The 15,025-nt window shown below is 51.0% G+C and overlaps 1 protein-coding gene across 2 annotated transcripts in view; it reads right to left on the bottom strand.

The window, feature by feature from the left end:
- Nucleotides 1–15,025, bottom strand: part of slit1b (slit homolog 1b (Drosophila)) — an 81,760-nt gene that overhangs the window by 62,492 nt on the left and 4,243 nt on the right. For both annotated transcript variants that reach the window (XM_048987868.1, XM_048987869.1), the window contains exons 2-4: nt 8,757–8,828; nt 6,620–6,691; nt 4,513–4,584 (exon numbers count right to left, since the gene is read on the bottom strand). In XM_048987868.1, the coding sequence (XP_048843825.1) occupies nt 4,513–4,584; nt 6,620–6,691; nt 8,757–8,828 (216 nt within the window). The remainder of the gene's footprint in view (nt 1–4,512; nt 4,585–6,619; nt 6,692–8,756; nt 8,829–15,025) is intronic.

Genomic DNA, 15,025 nt, shown 5'->3' with positions numbered 1-15,025 from the left:
ATCCTGCCTCTAAGGGGAGGGGCCGGGTGAGGGGGCGGAGCTCATCGATAAGGCCACCTGTGCAGTTTGGGCTGCTGGTGTCAGTGTCCCTCATCCTGCCTCTAAGGGGAGGGGCCGGGTGAGGGGGCGGAGCTCATCGATAAGGCTGCCTGTGCAGTTTGGGCTGCTGGTGTCAGTGTCCCTCATCCTGCCTCTAAGGGGCAGAGCCAAGGCCAAGCGGAGGGTGAAACTCACCTTCCGACACTCTCCTTGGGAAGCAGCTGGGTCCGGCTTTAATTAACCTGTCACTCCAGGCTGGACGGCAAACCACAGAGCGTGTCTGTGGTTTAATGCCAAGTGCGAGCATGTGCACAGGGCAGCCTATATATACGGCGGCTGCTTCTCTGCACGGTGATGCATGTGCGAGCGAATGTAAGACCCACTGGTGTGTGTGTGTGCAAGAGGGACACCACCGCCTCATCTCAGAGCTTTAGTTAACGATTACACACATGCAGACACACTCATGCTGCACCTCCCTCCCTCAGCACTGACCCCTAAAGAGGAACAGACCTATGAGTCCCCAGTAATTACTCCCCTTACCAATGACCTCCCACGCCCCTGCCACCTCCTCCCACGCCTCCGCCACCTCCTCCCACGCCTCCGCCACCTCCTCCCCTGCCACCTCCTTCGCAGCCTTTTCTCAAATCAAAGCCCAAAATGACTGATCGCTGACAGCAATAAGAATTCACTATGTCGCCCCAAACCCTGCACCTCCAACAGCCACTCCTTGTTGCTACGGCAACCTAGACTTGAATTCAACCCCCCCCCCCCAAGAAAAGACGGTAGGGAACAAATGGGAGCAAAGTCACTGTGATTGTATTTGATTAACTGCAAATGTGGTCCAGCTAATGTGCTTTACTGAACAACACGCCAAAGCTGAGCAGAGTGAATGTGGGCAAGTATGATTGGGCAAATTGAGAAGATCCAAGGCAGACAGCAGGGAAAAAATCTGCATAAATGGACAGCAAAGGGGAGTCAGCCAACCCGTGTAGAACATCCACTGACCCACGAGGAACGTCGTATGGAGGTCAGCTGACCTGCAGGGAACCGTCATATCGGGAGGTCAGCTGACCCACGGAGAACGTTGTATGGAGGTCAGCTGACCCACGGTGAACGTCGTATGGAGGTCAGCTGACCTGCAGGGAACCGTCATATCGGGAGGTCAGCTGACCCACGGTGAACGTCGTATGGAGGTCAGCTGACCTGCAGGGAACCGTCATATCGGGAGGTCAGCTGACCCACGGAGAACGTCGTATGGAGGTCAGCTGACCTGCAGGGAACCGTCATACTGGGAGGTCAGCTGACCCACGGAGAACGTCGTATGGAGGTCAGCTAACCTGCAGGGAACGTCATATGGAAGTCAGCTAACCTGCAGGGAACTGTCACATCGGGAGGTCAGCTGACCCACGGAGAACGTCGTATGGAGGTCAGCTGACCTGAAGGGAACTGTCATACGGGGAGGTCCGCTGACCAACAGAGAATCTTTTTAGATAAGTTACAGCATGCAGGACGTTAGATGACATACGTGTGAAAACATCAGGAACAAATCTGGTTTAAGAGACGCTCATGAATAAAAAAAAAGCCCATTCGCAGACCGACTGGTACAGGAACAACACAATCAGCCCTTTTATCTCCGAAAAATAACTTGAAAATGCTGTAATCCATGTGGCACGGGGGTCTGTCATTTGTCTCCTTCCCTGAAGGGGGCGCCGCAGGGGCGTCACGCCTTGCTTTTGTCAGGCTCCCTTCACCGCCTGTGTTTGTCTATCTGCTTCCTTGCCAGACCGTAGAGCATAAGGCCCTGCGTTCTCTGCCCCTCCCCCCCCTCGCCCGTGCCCCCCTCCCGGGCCACACAGACGGCGCTAACTCCCCCCGCCCGTGTGCCCCCGTGCAGCAGCCGCCTGGTCCTGGCACAGCCCAGATCTGCTCGCCTTCTCTCCCGCCCAATCAACAGGCTGAGCCTTTCGGGATGTGGGATTATGGAAACTATTCCCTTCCCGCCAGATGTTGCTCCCCTAGGGGGCGTCTGGTAGCCCCCCACCACACCAAGCCCAGCTTTGATGATGAAGTCACAAGACGAGATTACGGGGGGCTACTCTTTTCAGAGTGTGTCGGGGGAAGGTATGCGAAGGGGTGTCGTAAATTAGGACTAAGCCCCCCCATTCTACCCCCCCATCCGGTCCTGCCGCATACCTCCACTTTGTTCCCAAGCTTTACGGCATTCCAGCGAGCGGCAACGGCCGCTGCACGGCCCTCATTAGTGGGTAGCGGGTAGCCCATCCCGGCTCGCACGGCACACTGGCAGGGGCCGCCACCGAGCCCCAAAATCCAGCCGGCAGAGAGCAAAACAGCAAGAAAAAAGAAAAAGAAAAGAAAAGACAAACAAGATGAAGTTCCCGCGGATAACGAGCACTTCCCGCTGTTGCCGTGGCGGCCCTCCCGGTGCAGCCTGGTAACGAGATGGGCTAATGACCAAGCTGGCGAAGACAGCGATGAGGCGGGACTTGGGTTCACCTCTCACTCAAGTCGCCCGGCCTTTTACCAAGGAGACCTCTGCTCTCGGGGGGTGGGGGGGCACCTGGTCCCGTCCGCAACAAACGCAGGGAGTCTGGAGTCTCCCTCGAGCACCTTTACGACACGGGGCGCTTTGAGCCGAAAGACAGTAAAAACGAGAGAAGGGACCCAATTACCACCGCTTGTGAAGGAAAACATCTGGGCCGGAATCCCACCCCAGGGCCACGGGCCGAGCACTAAACCCTCCTGCTAAGACGGTTTAAAACAAGACCTTAACAAGCCCCAGTGAGCACTTAGCGTAGAAACAAAAGCAAAAGCAAGCCATCCTCTGGGATCCCCGCTGTCTGCAAGCATGTTCGACAAGTAGGAAACGGATGCGTAATTACATCACTCCGCTACCCACAATGCCCCATTCTCAAGAAATGACTTTCAGAGCTGGAGTTCTTATGATAAACTGCAAAAAAAAACACTCTGTGATCCTATTTTTAGTGTTGAGATACAAATGAGGCCAGTTGGCCCCGCCTTGCATCCTCCTCCCCACCACACCCAAACCATATTATTGTGGTCTAACGTCTTGGGGGAGGGGCCTTTTTAGCATCACAAACACAATCGGGATCTAGTTTCTGCAAAAGCGGTGGCATCTCCGAGTGAGCGTGCGTACCGCGGCCGAGCGACCCGGCCAACAAAGGCCCTTTGAGGGCGCCGGCGAGCTGCAGTTTCCCAGGAGAGGAGGGGAGCTTGCGAGTATGAGCAGGTAGCTAATGGAGCACATTGATCGACGGCGTCGAGGTTTCCTCAGCCAAGCCTCCACAAAACAGGTGGTCCTATTGCCCAGCACAAGCTATGGCGACATGCACAATACAACCTCCCCCCCCCCAGCTGAAAAGGCTCAAGAAGCCGTCAGGAAGCCTTGGTTGGACAGTTACCATGGAGACGGGCGAGATTGCCCAAAAAACTGGCGAGAAGCCTTCCTTGAGAACGGCCTGCTATATTATATATATATATATATATATATATATAAAGTTATTCATGGAGGTAACGAAATTAAGGAGCGTGAGGGGAGAGAGAATACACATGGGGAGGGGGCAGTGTGGGGCTCAGGAAGTGTTGGGGGGAGAGATGACTTTTCCATTTCCCTGCATTTCCAGTCTCTCCCCACAGAGGTAACCCAAACTGGGACGCCCGGGGCCGGGTGATGACGGCGCTGCTGCTGTCGCTCCTTATTGTCTTTTGAAACTATCCCGGAACAATTGGAACAGGAAAGCTTACAAGGTTCTGAGAGGAGGAACTCAACACAAGGTGCTCCCCCGAAGGAGGAGCAAAGCCCACAGGCTTATTGGGGGGGGTTTGAGAAGGCAGGAGCGTCTGAACGGCGGCAGAGGAGGCGCGGGAAAATCGCAGGTTACGCTTTCTGCGGACGGATCGGAATGCGCCGACTGTGATGGGTCTCACCCGCATTTTTGCAAAATAACAACCGACGTGCACCTAGTGGACGGCCGGCCGGCGCACAGCAGTGCCAGAGGTTCACCATGAAAGCCGCTGCCTCGTGACCTGGCGAGGAGCGCCGTGTCGCTTGGCAGGTTAAACGTGGTGAAACACTGTACGACCTCACTGCAGGAGAGCAAAGGGAATCTCCACACAAACCACAGGCAAAAGGAGACCCCAAAACAATGAGGCATTTTTACGATCCAAAACAACATCTGTTGAACTTACTAATGCTCTCTCTTCTGGAATAAAAGGAGAAGGAAACTAGTAATTTGTTTATTGAGTGGAACAGCTGCTTGTTAACCTCAGGATTTGCACGCCGCATATTCTTATCCGATAGTGAAAATAGTGAGAACAGTGATGGTAACGGTCATATAGTCACAATGAGGCGACCAGCATACAACCCGACTCGGCAGGTGTGACAGAGGTTGCAAAAGACGGCGATTTAATAAAACAGTTGGGGTGGCAACTCACAGGCGCGAGAGGGCTGGATTCTTCTGGAAGAGCAGTTCGGGGAACTGCTGGAGCTGGTTTCGGTTCAGCCGCCTAGCGTGGGAGACACACACTCTCATCAGAGGCAGGAGGACATTTCACGAGACATTTTACTGACCTAGTGTCCTCAATGCATGACATCATTCATTTACTTCCAACTACAATATACATTGCGTTCTGTAGACAATGGACAATTACGAATCCCGAGGATTCAAAATGGGAAAAAAAGGGAAATCGCAATTTAACAGAGCTCCAAGCGGCATGGTCATTAAAGGAAGGACCTGGAGGTTGGTGGGTCAAGTCCCCAAGGAATCCTGTTTCATTAACCCTCATCAAAGTACTTAGCTTCAATTACTGCGGAATAATGTCAAACTGCACGAATGGGAAAAGTTAAGAATCACTTTGGATAAAAACCATTAGCTAAGCAGTTAGCTGGTAATTTCAGGTTACTGCTGGAGGTCACCTGGAACCAGCACTTGAGAGGTTTAACCAAATTAAGGAGCAGATTGCCCCTAATTCCAGCTCCACTCCAGACAGTATGCTCAGTACCAGATCTTTAAGCCCCCGCACTGGGAGCAGATGTGTAATTAACTGGCTATCGATCTGGGCCCATCGACGATGACGGATCACAAACCTCAGCATCATCTAAGCAGGATTTGACTCTGTCCCGGCAGTGTGGATGTCATTAACCACAACAAGGGACGTTCACACCCGGGTAGATCAATGCCCGAAGACCTTACGCTTACTAGCCCTGCCTTAACTGGACCCGATCGCAATGCCTTTCTTAAGGTTAAAGAAACTCCAACCGCTAATTCACCAGTTTCTAACTGAAATGCATATTAGATGTGGAGCAGGTTAATGTTTTCTATTCACACTTTAATGAGTGGGTCGCAATTTTACTCATATTTTAGTGTAATACATTACATTAGAATTTATTTCATGTATGAGTGAGGTCCCAACAGCGCTCACAGAAAGTGAGCATGAAATTAATGCTCACAGAAAGTCTTGGTATGCATGCTTAATTCTGCAAAAATGTTGCAATTTTAAGTACATTGATAAGCAAAGTTTATCATATCTGCACACATCATCTGCAAAGACATATTCTTTTAATCAAGTGTCAATTTTTTTGATTGATTCATTCGGTTCTTGCCATTTTGCTATAAATTGCAATTGTAGTCATTAGCTCCCAAATACGAAACACAAATATTTGGTGTTTTATATTATTGCAAACGTGTTACTAACTAAAAAGCACCCAAAGAATGAACCTTTTAACTCAGAAAAGCTCTTTCAGAGCTATAATTTGGGTTTCAATTTATTACTACTTGAAATAATTGCCCATAGAAGTGCATGTGTGTGTGAATGGTGTGTGAGTGTGCCCTGCGATGGGCTGGCCCCCCATCCGGGGTTGTTCCCTGCCTTGTGCCCATTGCTTCCGGGATAGGCTCCGGACCACCGCGACCCAGTAGGATAAGCGGTTTGGAAAATGGATGAATGCATAAAACTATTAGTTGTTTCTAATGTGATACATACTTTTCGAATACAAATGAATAGAGTAATTTTTATTAGGAAACCGATAAATTAATGTTTTTACTGAGTTAAGCAAGCGTCTCAAGACTATCGGCAAGTACTGTGTATGACATGCATAAGCTGTCAATGAGTCAAACTTGGGGAAAAGTTCTGCATCCAGTACAGGTTTCCAGTGAGTAACCAGTACCAAGTACCAAGTACTTAATATTGAGGAGAGGACAGGGGAGAAATTCCTACTATACCGCTTAGAATCCAACATCACAAACGCTAAAAAAATATTACTCAAGAGAATCAAGTAGTAACTACATCTAAATAGCAAATAGAACATACTGATTTTAGGGTTGCTCAGCAGCTCAGTGACTTCGTGCCCCCAGTGTTGTGGGTTCGAATACAGCTCCGATTGTGCGTGTGTTCACGTTGCTTTCTAAGAGAAGCTGTTTCGGAGATCTCCGTAATGCACCCTAAGCTGTGAGGGTGCTTGCACTCGTCCACAGCTGTCTGACCATGTATATACATATTTTTTTTGTCATGGCACCGGTGATTGTCCGACAGAAACACTCACAGCCTCTCCAGCTCCTTCATGTCATCGAAGGCGCCGCGTTCGATGGTGCTGATCCGGTTCTCCATCAGCTGCCTGCAGGACAGAGCCAAGAAAACAAAATAATAATCAGTGATGACGCTGGGGAGGAAGTTTGGGGGGGGGGGGGGTTGTAGCCTGGGTGGTCCCTGGCAATGCTTAACTGGGGGCTAAAGGTTCAGCTCATAATGTGGTTTGTGGGGGGGGGGGGGGTGGTCAGGGGTCCGGGGAGGGATCCAAGGAGACATGATGGTAGACAAGACAGAAAAGCGTCTTTCTGGAGCTGCGTGCTTTGGGAGGCGTGTGGTCTGGTGGTCGGTTAAGATTCAAGGGTCAAGGGTCAAAGAGTGAAACTGAGGGCCATGGGAGGGGTCGCTGGTACTGTAGTGCTCAGACGCGGAGTGGGCCGACCGCCATGTTCAAAACAACTGCGGCTACTGAGGGTAAACAGATCTCACAGGGGCAGCCTAAACAAATCACACAAGACGAAAAATTAGACAACACAGAGAAGCGATAAACAAAAGCACCACTACCTTGGAGAGGGTTTATTGATATTTATAAATCAAGTATTTCAACTTTAAAACCAGTCAACCCTGACCACCCTAAGATTGGCAGCCAAATGGCACCTTACGGACATTCAATGAGTTAATTTGAGATTCACAGGAGTAGTCAGAATATCTCAGATCTACAGGGTTTCTGGTTTGAATTGCACTTCCTCTGGTGTGTGTGGAATTCGTATGCCCTCTCCGTGTCATGCAGCGTTCCTCTGCGTACTCCGATTTCCTCCCACAGTCTAAAAACATGTAATCAGATCAAATGGCATCTCGAAATTGCTGACAGTGTTTGTTTGTGTGTGTGTGCGCGCGCTGAGACGGACTGACAACCACTGTTCCCATGAGCTCCCCAGAACAGGCTCCAAGCCCTTCCCCCAAACCCTCTACTGGATAAGCGATCGGAAAATGGATGAATTCAATTCATTTTTCAATTCCGTTATCTAGAAAAAAGCTGACGCGGTCATAACTGAAAGCTCGGGAAAGCGGACGAGTCTCATTCTTCAAAGAATGACGGTACAGATCATCTGTGTCTCCTTTGTTACATTGTTTACTTCTGTTGTCGTCTGCAACCCATTCCGCAATAAAAAAAAAATCACATTACGTTACGTTACGCGTATCAGTGGCTTCCGAAAAATATTTTTACGAAAAGCAGACAGCTGGTCCGGAGCATGTTGCCTCTGAGGTGCGAAATCGTGGGTCAACCAGCTTAAGCAGAAGAACCAAGTGAACTTTGCTCAAGCCTTTGTGTAACATCTGACATTTTCTCCTCAAGGACAAAAAAAAAATCCAGAGGGCCATAAATCGTATGAACTGGACTAAGGCTATTTATCATCTGAATCTTTCAGCAGGCATGGCCGGACTGTGTATAACCCGCCTCGAAACAACAGCAGTGCAGACAGATCCCCCTCCCCCTCAGTTCAGAGGTGAAAGGTGGGGGTGGGCAGGGGGGCTGATTCACAGATGCTCTGAAACCAGAAGCGGCCTCCTTCCTTCCAGCCTGTGTTTTGCCATGTTAATCATGTTAACAACCAGGGGAGGCAGCGGGGGGAGGGGGGGGGGGGGGTGGCTGAGATTTTTACGGCCAGATAAACCTGGATGGAGTCTTCGGTGCCCCGTGTGAAGTACCACTCCCATCTCGCTGCTCACAGGCTCACAGGTAGCCGCATAAAAGCAGACGGGTGCAAAACGGAGGGGGGGGCAAACAGGCCGGGGGGAGGGTCTTCAGGGTCTCACGTCTCGGGAAAATTGCCTCGGCGAGCCGACTGGATTATCGCGCTGTTTCCACATTTTGCACCCCCCCCGCGGACGTGCCGGCTGACCTGGGCCTGACTAAGCACCATGGCGGACGGCTGAGTGGCCTCACAAACCGCGCGCTAATGGACTGGAGGCGCTCAACTCCTCCCTGACAGAGCGGACCCGCGCAGACAAAAGCCCCCGAGTGGATTCCCGCTGAGCGCTGGAGCCCTAGCGGGTAAGAGGCGGTTTAATGACTCATCCGCTGCGTGCCCACCCCCCCCCTCCCCCTGGTTTATGAGGCCCCCCTAGCCCCCAGTCTAAAGGCTACTCACAGGACACGGATGTATTTCAGGCCGGAAAGATCGCTCTTGGTGATGCGGGTGAGGTTGTTGCCGTTCAGCTCCCTGGAAGACGAAGAAGAAGAAAAGCACTGTTAGCATGTTACGGTGCACATGGGCTGCTGCACGCTCCGCACACGTCTAAATCTGCTGCAATAAAGCGAGACGCAGGACAGGCCAGTTAGCTAAACCCTCATCGCTCTCAATCTGTACATTGTTCACATTTTCATATGTTTACATTCCACAGTGTTGACATGTTTATACTCATATTTATTGTCTTACTGTAAGCACTTCAATTTACCCCTTTTTTGTGTGTACGCGGAGATGGAAGGACATACGGTACAATATTTTCATTGCATAGTGTGAGGGACTGTTTACTGTGGGCATGACAATAAACGCTGAAGTCTCTTAACTTTGACATCTACACCAAAGAGCGTAAATGCTGCCGGGAAAATCAGCCCCTGCAGGGGACGCTGTAACTCACTCATGGGAAAGATCCGAGCTCAGAAATGCCACTACCATTCTAACAAACCCCGTGTACCACGTGCTTCCCTGCTCAGCGAGCACAGAGGGACATGCTGCTATCATTCTCTGTTCTGCTTTAGAACTTCTTGAGTTGTGATATTGTCTATAACGCATTGCAGAGAAATGTCAGAACTGGTGACATAATCATCCCCCCAAGCTAAAAAATTCTGCCCACCTCTTTTGGGGGTCGGGCCGTATATTTCTCAGAACACTTCGGAACTGGCCGCTTCCCCCCACCTCATTTCCACCTCTGCCTTCAACCCCCCCCCGACCCGTGCGATTTCCCAGACAGCACTGCGCAGACAGCACTGCGCAGACGGCACCGCAGATGGCAGACGTGGGAGCTGGCAGGGATGCGACAGACGGGGTTGGGGGTGGGGGGGGGGGGCACCGTGGAGGTGCAAAATTATTACAAGCCTCCCTCCCCCAGCCTCCATCAACAAGGGCTGGATTCCTGGGAGGGGTCCCCTGTTTTCACACCATGGTTTGCAAACGATGGCTGTGTGACAGACAGGAGGGGTTCATTGAGCAAGCTGAGCCATCATGCCCTTGATGGGATGGGGTCTGTGTGGGTGTATTTCGGGGGGGGTTTGGGGTCGGCACAGGACCCACAGCTGCCGTCGCTCGGCCCCACTGTCCCACGACCCGGCATGGATGGTGCGGAGCGCTGAGGCCTCAGGATTCTTTTGACGGAAAACTAGCCTAACGTCAGATCCATTCATTAGCCCTTTTCCCATGTAGCCTGCAGCTGGAGCTTGTGATGCCTCGACTTACAGTCAACTGAGCTGTGCTGCAAATTTATATGGATAGATGAACGTCTGCTTCAAGAAACAACAATTCCCACACGGACCCAAGGAAAGGCCTGGAGAGTCTCCATGCCGCTGATGCTACATTCCATTTACCTCGAAGGCTGGAAGTCGTAGCCGGGAAAGATGTCACAAGCAAGTTAACCACGTCCCAGTACAGGCATTCGGAAAGTCATTTACAGATACCAGGAACCTGTTTCAAAAAGCAGGATTTCTTGCCGTGCCAGACAGCATGCCAATCATTTTCATCAATAATATTTTTTATCATTTTTATACATAGATAGAAAAACAAGAAAAATCCCATTTGGGTCACATAGTTGCTGGTAAAGAGAAAACATTTTTTTTAATGTACAGAATCATTATTATGGGCGTGACAACGTGACCTCTGACCTTTTGATCACATAGCCTGTCCTCTGCCCATTAATCACCCTGCCCCCTTGCACATCCATCTTATTTCTGATCCTCTCTTCAGCAGACGTCAATATCCAATTTGCAGTTTCGCCTCTCGGCCTGTCCCCGACAAGCCCGGCGTGTACGAGATGGTGCAGCGGGACGTTAATCCGGATTAACGGGGGACGGCGCCAATGGGGAAGCCGGGCTCCGGAGAGATGGCCAAGCCACGGGACGGAGCGCCAAGCGGGGAGATTAGCTGGGCCCGCATCCACCACATGAGGTCCCACTGCCTGTATTTTGGTCAGAACTAGAACTCTCAACCTGCTCCTAATGGATACGGGTCCCCAGTGAATGCAGAGTCCAGAGGGAAGACTGTCAAGGAACTGGACCAACTATCTCTTCAAATTCTCCCTTAGCAAGGGCTGTTGGACCCTAGGGCAAGGAGCAGCAAATGGAGCTTTTAAAGCTGCAAATTATATGCAGATTACATTTAAAAATTAAAGACAAATTAATGAATAAATTAAAACTATGTACTGTAAAACCTGAGGGTCCAATAGTAAGAAATGTGACATGCACATTCACCCATGATGATTACCATGGTAACAACCTCTCGGTACATTGTTAGCAGCTAATATCCAACCGGCAAGTGAATCAATAATGATAAGGACCAGGCTGGAGCAGGACGAGGGAGCGTCATGGGGAGATCTAACCATACAACAAACTGAGAGTGGAGCCTGACATAATGACCGCAGAAAAAGCATTAGAGCTGGCACATAAAGCCTATAGTGGACTTGGACCTTGCATCCAGTGGTGGAGAATGGATCCAGACCTAATAACCACATGTGGAAATGCAGATTCAAACCTAATGACCAGGGTGGGAAAATGGATCCAAACCCAATGACCATGGGGGAAGAAACAGTTCCAGATTCCGCCCCCCACCCTGGGCATTCCTGGCAGCTCTTCTGGAATTTTAAAGAGCACAATTTTGAAAGATTTATTCAAATCCCGCTGGTGAATTGACCCTAAAACGAAGGGCTTTTCAAAAGCCTCGACTGAAAGGTCTTTAAAAATGAATAGTTTGTGTGACTTTATAAATATGCAGGTGATTTAGTAATATTAGTCACACAGCGAGAGCTCTGTGCTACAGCACCTCTGAGAGTCAAAGACTCAATGAGGGCTGCAGAGGGGGTACGGGGAGCACTGGGCCCAACTCCCAGCTGGCAGCAACACCGGGCCGGGCCGGATCAAAGCTGAGTCGGGATTTATTTGTTCTTAAGATCTGCGCCTGAAGAATAGGCTGATCTTCCGGCGGGGAGGCAGAGTCTACGGTGAACGGCATTATCAGGGCTGGGAAAAACACCGGAGACTCAGCGGCATCCTTAGAAATGAAGTTCTTAGCAAGGCAGGGATATGAAGTGATAAAGGGAAGGAGGGAGAAGCGGAAGAGAGGAAGCAGGGCTGCGGAGGGGGGGGCGGGGGGGGGCATGGATGAGCTGGGAGGCTTGTCCACAAACATGCAGACCCAGGGAGAAGCACAGATCGGTACTCATACCTTTGTGGGGACTCTCTGTTCATTTCGGGGAAAACACTAATCTCTCACACACACACACACACACACACACACACACACACACACACACAGATAGACCACTTAAATGAAATCAAAACCAGCCCAATCACTACGGCCCTGGATATAAGGCTTGTTATTAAATGTCATTTTTACCAACAATATCACAACTACCATATTTTGGTCTTTGAAAGCAGCTCAGCACATTGCCTAGAATATTACAAGACACCACTGGATGAATATCTAATGAGGTAATGGCCACTCTACCCCCAAAGATACTACATGTAGGGAGCCCCCCCTCCTCTCTACCCCCCAAAAATACTACACTATAAGGAGACCCCCCCCCCCACAGGTGTCAGAGGATTGTTGGAACTTGGTCTCCATCCACTGCAATGTGGAGCCTGACCGACCCTGATTCTAAACCAAAGGCAGCTAATGCCGTTTATAGCCTGTAATACACCATATTAACACATTTAAATTGCAAACATAACGTTTTCATCAGATTTTTTTAAATACAAATCTAATTATATTTCACTCATTTATATAGCTGGGTAATTTACTGGGGTAATTCTGGCTAAGTACCTCACCCCAGGGAGAGCAGCAGGGCCCCCACCTCGGAGGCAGCCCAGCGGCTGCGATCCCCGCTGCCTGCCTGAAGCGCCCGAAAGCACGCCGGCTTCCCGCGGCCCGAAGCGGAGCTGCCCACCTCCGCTTCGGGCCGCCGATACCATGGCACTGCTGATGGCCCGGGCTCAGACCTGCCAAGTGGCCGAGCCGCATCCCGTCTCCAGGCAAACGCAGAACACACCACGACACGTCACAAACACACAAGTGGCCGAGCCGCATCCCGTCTCCAGGCAAACGCAGAACACACCACGACACGTCACAAACACACAAGTGGCCGAGCCGCATCCCGTCTCCAGGCAAACGCAGAACACACCACGACACGTCACAAACACACAAGTGGCCGAGCCGCATCCCGTCTCCAGGCAAACGCAGAACACACCACGACACGTCACAAACACACAAGTGGCCAAACCCCCCTTTTCCCCTCACTAAGAATATTTACAATTTCTCGCCACTAACTTTTATATCGAAGTATAAGTTAAGGTCTCCTAAGGGAGGTAATTTAAGGAAATCTTCTGCAGTCTTGCTTTAATTTCACTGTGAATTTCTCTACCCCCTGTGCGTTTAAGGATTTGGCACACTTCTTTGGAAGGGGGAGGGCAGCTTTCACTGCAGCGTGTCTACAACAGAGCCCCCCCCCTCAGTGACATGCTTTCCCCACAGCCTTGATAATCGAGGAAACCCCGTCTGTCATTACAGGGGTGCTCCGATCGCTCTCGCCTGGGGGGCGAATCCTGGGTCCCCCACCCAAACTACAATACCCCACTTACGATACCGCTGCCTGTTTTTTTGCAGTCTGGAAACGCGGGGTGGTGATTTTGGGGGGGGGGGTTTAATTGGCTATTCCGTCAAACTGTGGAGTGTTCAGCCGTGTACGGTCAGAGTGTTAAAGAGTAAAGTCAGCAAACGGCTGGCTGCGAGCGACGAGGCTCCGTCACGCACGCCGATGTCACAGTCCCTGCTCCGCTCCCCCTGGGCCGCTAGCGACCGAGCGCAGCGTCAAAGTGCAGATTTAAAAAACTTTGCCAAGGTGTTAATATCACAAGCTGCAGTTTGCCAAATAAAAACAGCCCGGTGTCAAAAAAACACCATACGGCCGGCCTGCTGGTGCCGGGCGCAGACTGTGCAGGCCTCACCTGCGGACCCGGCGGCTTTCTGGGGCCGCAAACAAATGGGTCACAGTGGGAGCTGTGGCAACACAGACAGAGACCCCCCCCCCCCCCCAATCCCATCCCGGATCCCAGCTCGGATGGTGGAGCACTCGCCCACCATATGAGAGGCTGTCCCATTCTCCATGGGGCTGTCTAACATTTTGGGGAGGGGGGGGTCAGTGGGTCGGGATGCCATTTATATGATGGGAAGGTCATCAGTTCAAATCCCAGGTTTGCCAGGCTGATTTCTTCACTGAGCCCTTAAGTAAAGCCCCGACCATCCAATCACTCCAGGGAGTGTCTGACATTGTTTTCTTAAAATGTTCTTTTTTTTGGATAAAAGCGTCTGTTAAATAAATACAAATATAAATACACAAAACATGCCATAGGAGTGGTGCAGTGGGCTGAAACATACGCAGGAGCTAATTTCTGTTTTATTCCTATGCAGGCAGATTTCCTCTCTGGCTCCGGGGCGACCTCCTGCCCGCGCCGTTCCGGGGTGAGCCAATCCCCCGCGGCTCATTATCGCTCCTGTTCCCAGCCAGAACCAGCGGCCTGGGCCAAACACCCCGCCTTACCAGGGGCGGGCATAAAGATGGCCTACCTAAAGAGGCGTCTGCAGAAGGGTGCCCATGGCGGGCAGAGGGGACCCGCAGCGCAGATCCCGGGAGGGGGGTGAGGAACCCCACAGATCTCCAGACCAGCCATGTCCTGACTTCTTTCTGTATTTATTCATTCCGGCATACAGGGACATATGGTGCCCTGGCCCTGTGTCGGCGGCATGAACCCCATCCAGGATAACTCGCCCGTAACCATGACACCCCCCCCCCCGAGTGTGTGTGTGACGACGTGTGTCTGCGCCACACAACAGGCCTCCATTAGATCGCTCGTTAACAGAGTTATTGCTCCCACCATCAAATTTATAATAAAACTATTGCCAACATTTTTGACATATTTGGTCCCATTAAAATAAAACAGGCTTTAAAAAAAATCAGACGCCCACATGCGCGCGCGCACACAGACAGACAGACAGACACACACACGCACAGGCAGACAGACAGACACACAGATAGACAGACAGGCAGACACACACACAGACAGGCAGACACACACACAGACAGACAGACACACACAGACAAACAGACACACAGATAGACAGACAGGCAGACACACACACACACACAGACAGACAGA

Source organism: Brienomyrus brachyistius, chromosome 20 (genome assembly GCF_023856365.1).
Source record: "Brienomyrus brachyistius isolate T26 chromosome 20, BBRACH_0.4, whole genome shotgun sequence".
Lineage (NCBI taxonomy): Eukaryota > Metazoa > Chordata > Actinopteri > Osteoglossiformes > Mormyridae > Brienomyrus > Brienomyrus brachyistius.
The sequence above is the reverse complement of the archived record's forward strand: the minus strand, read 5'-3'. Positions and strand labels throughout refer to the sequence as shown.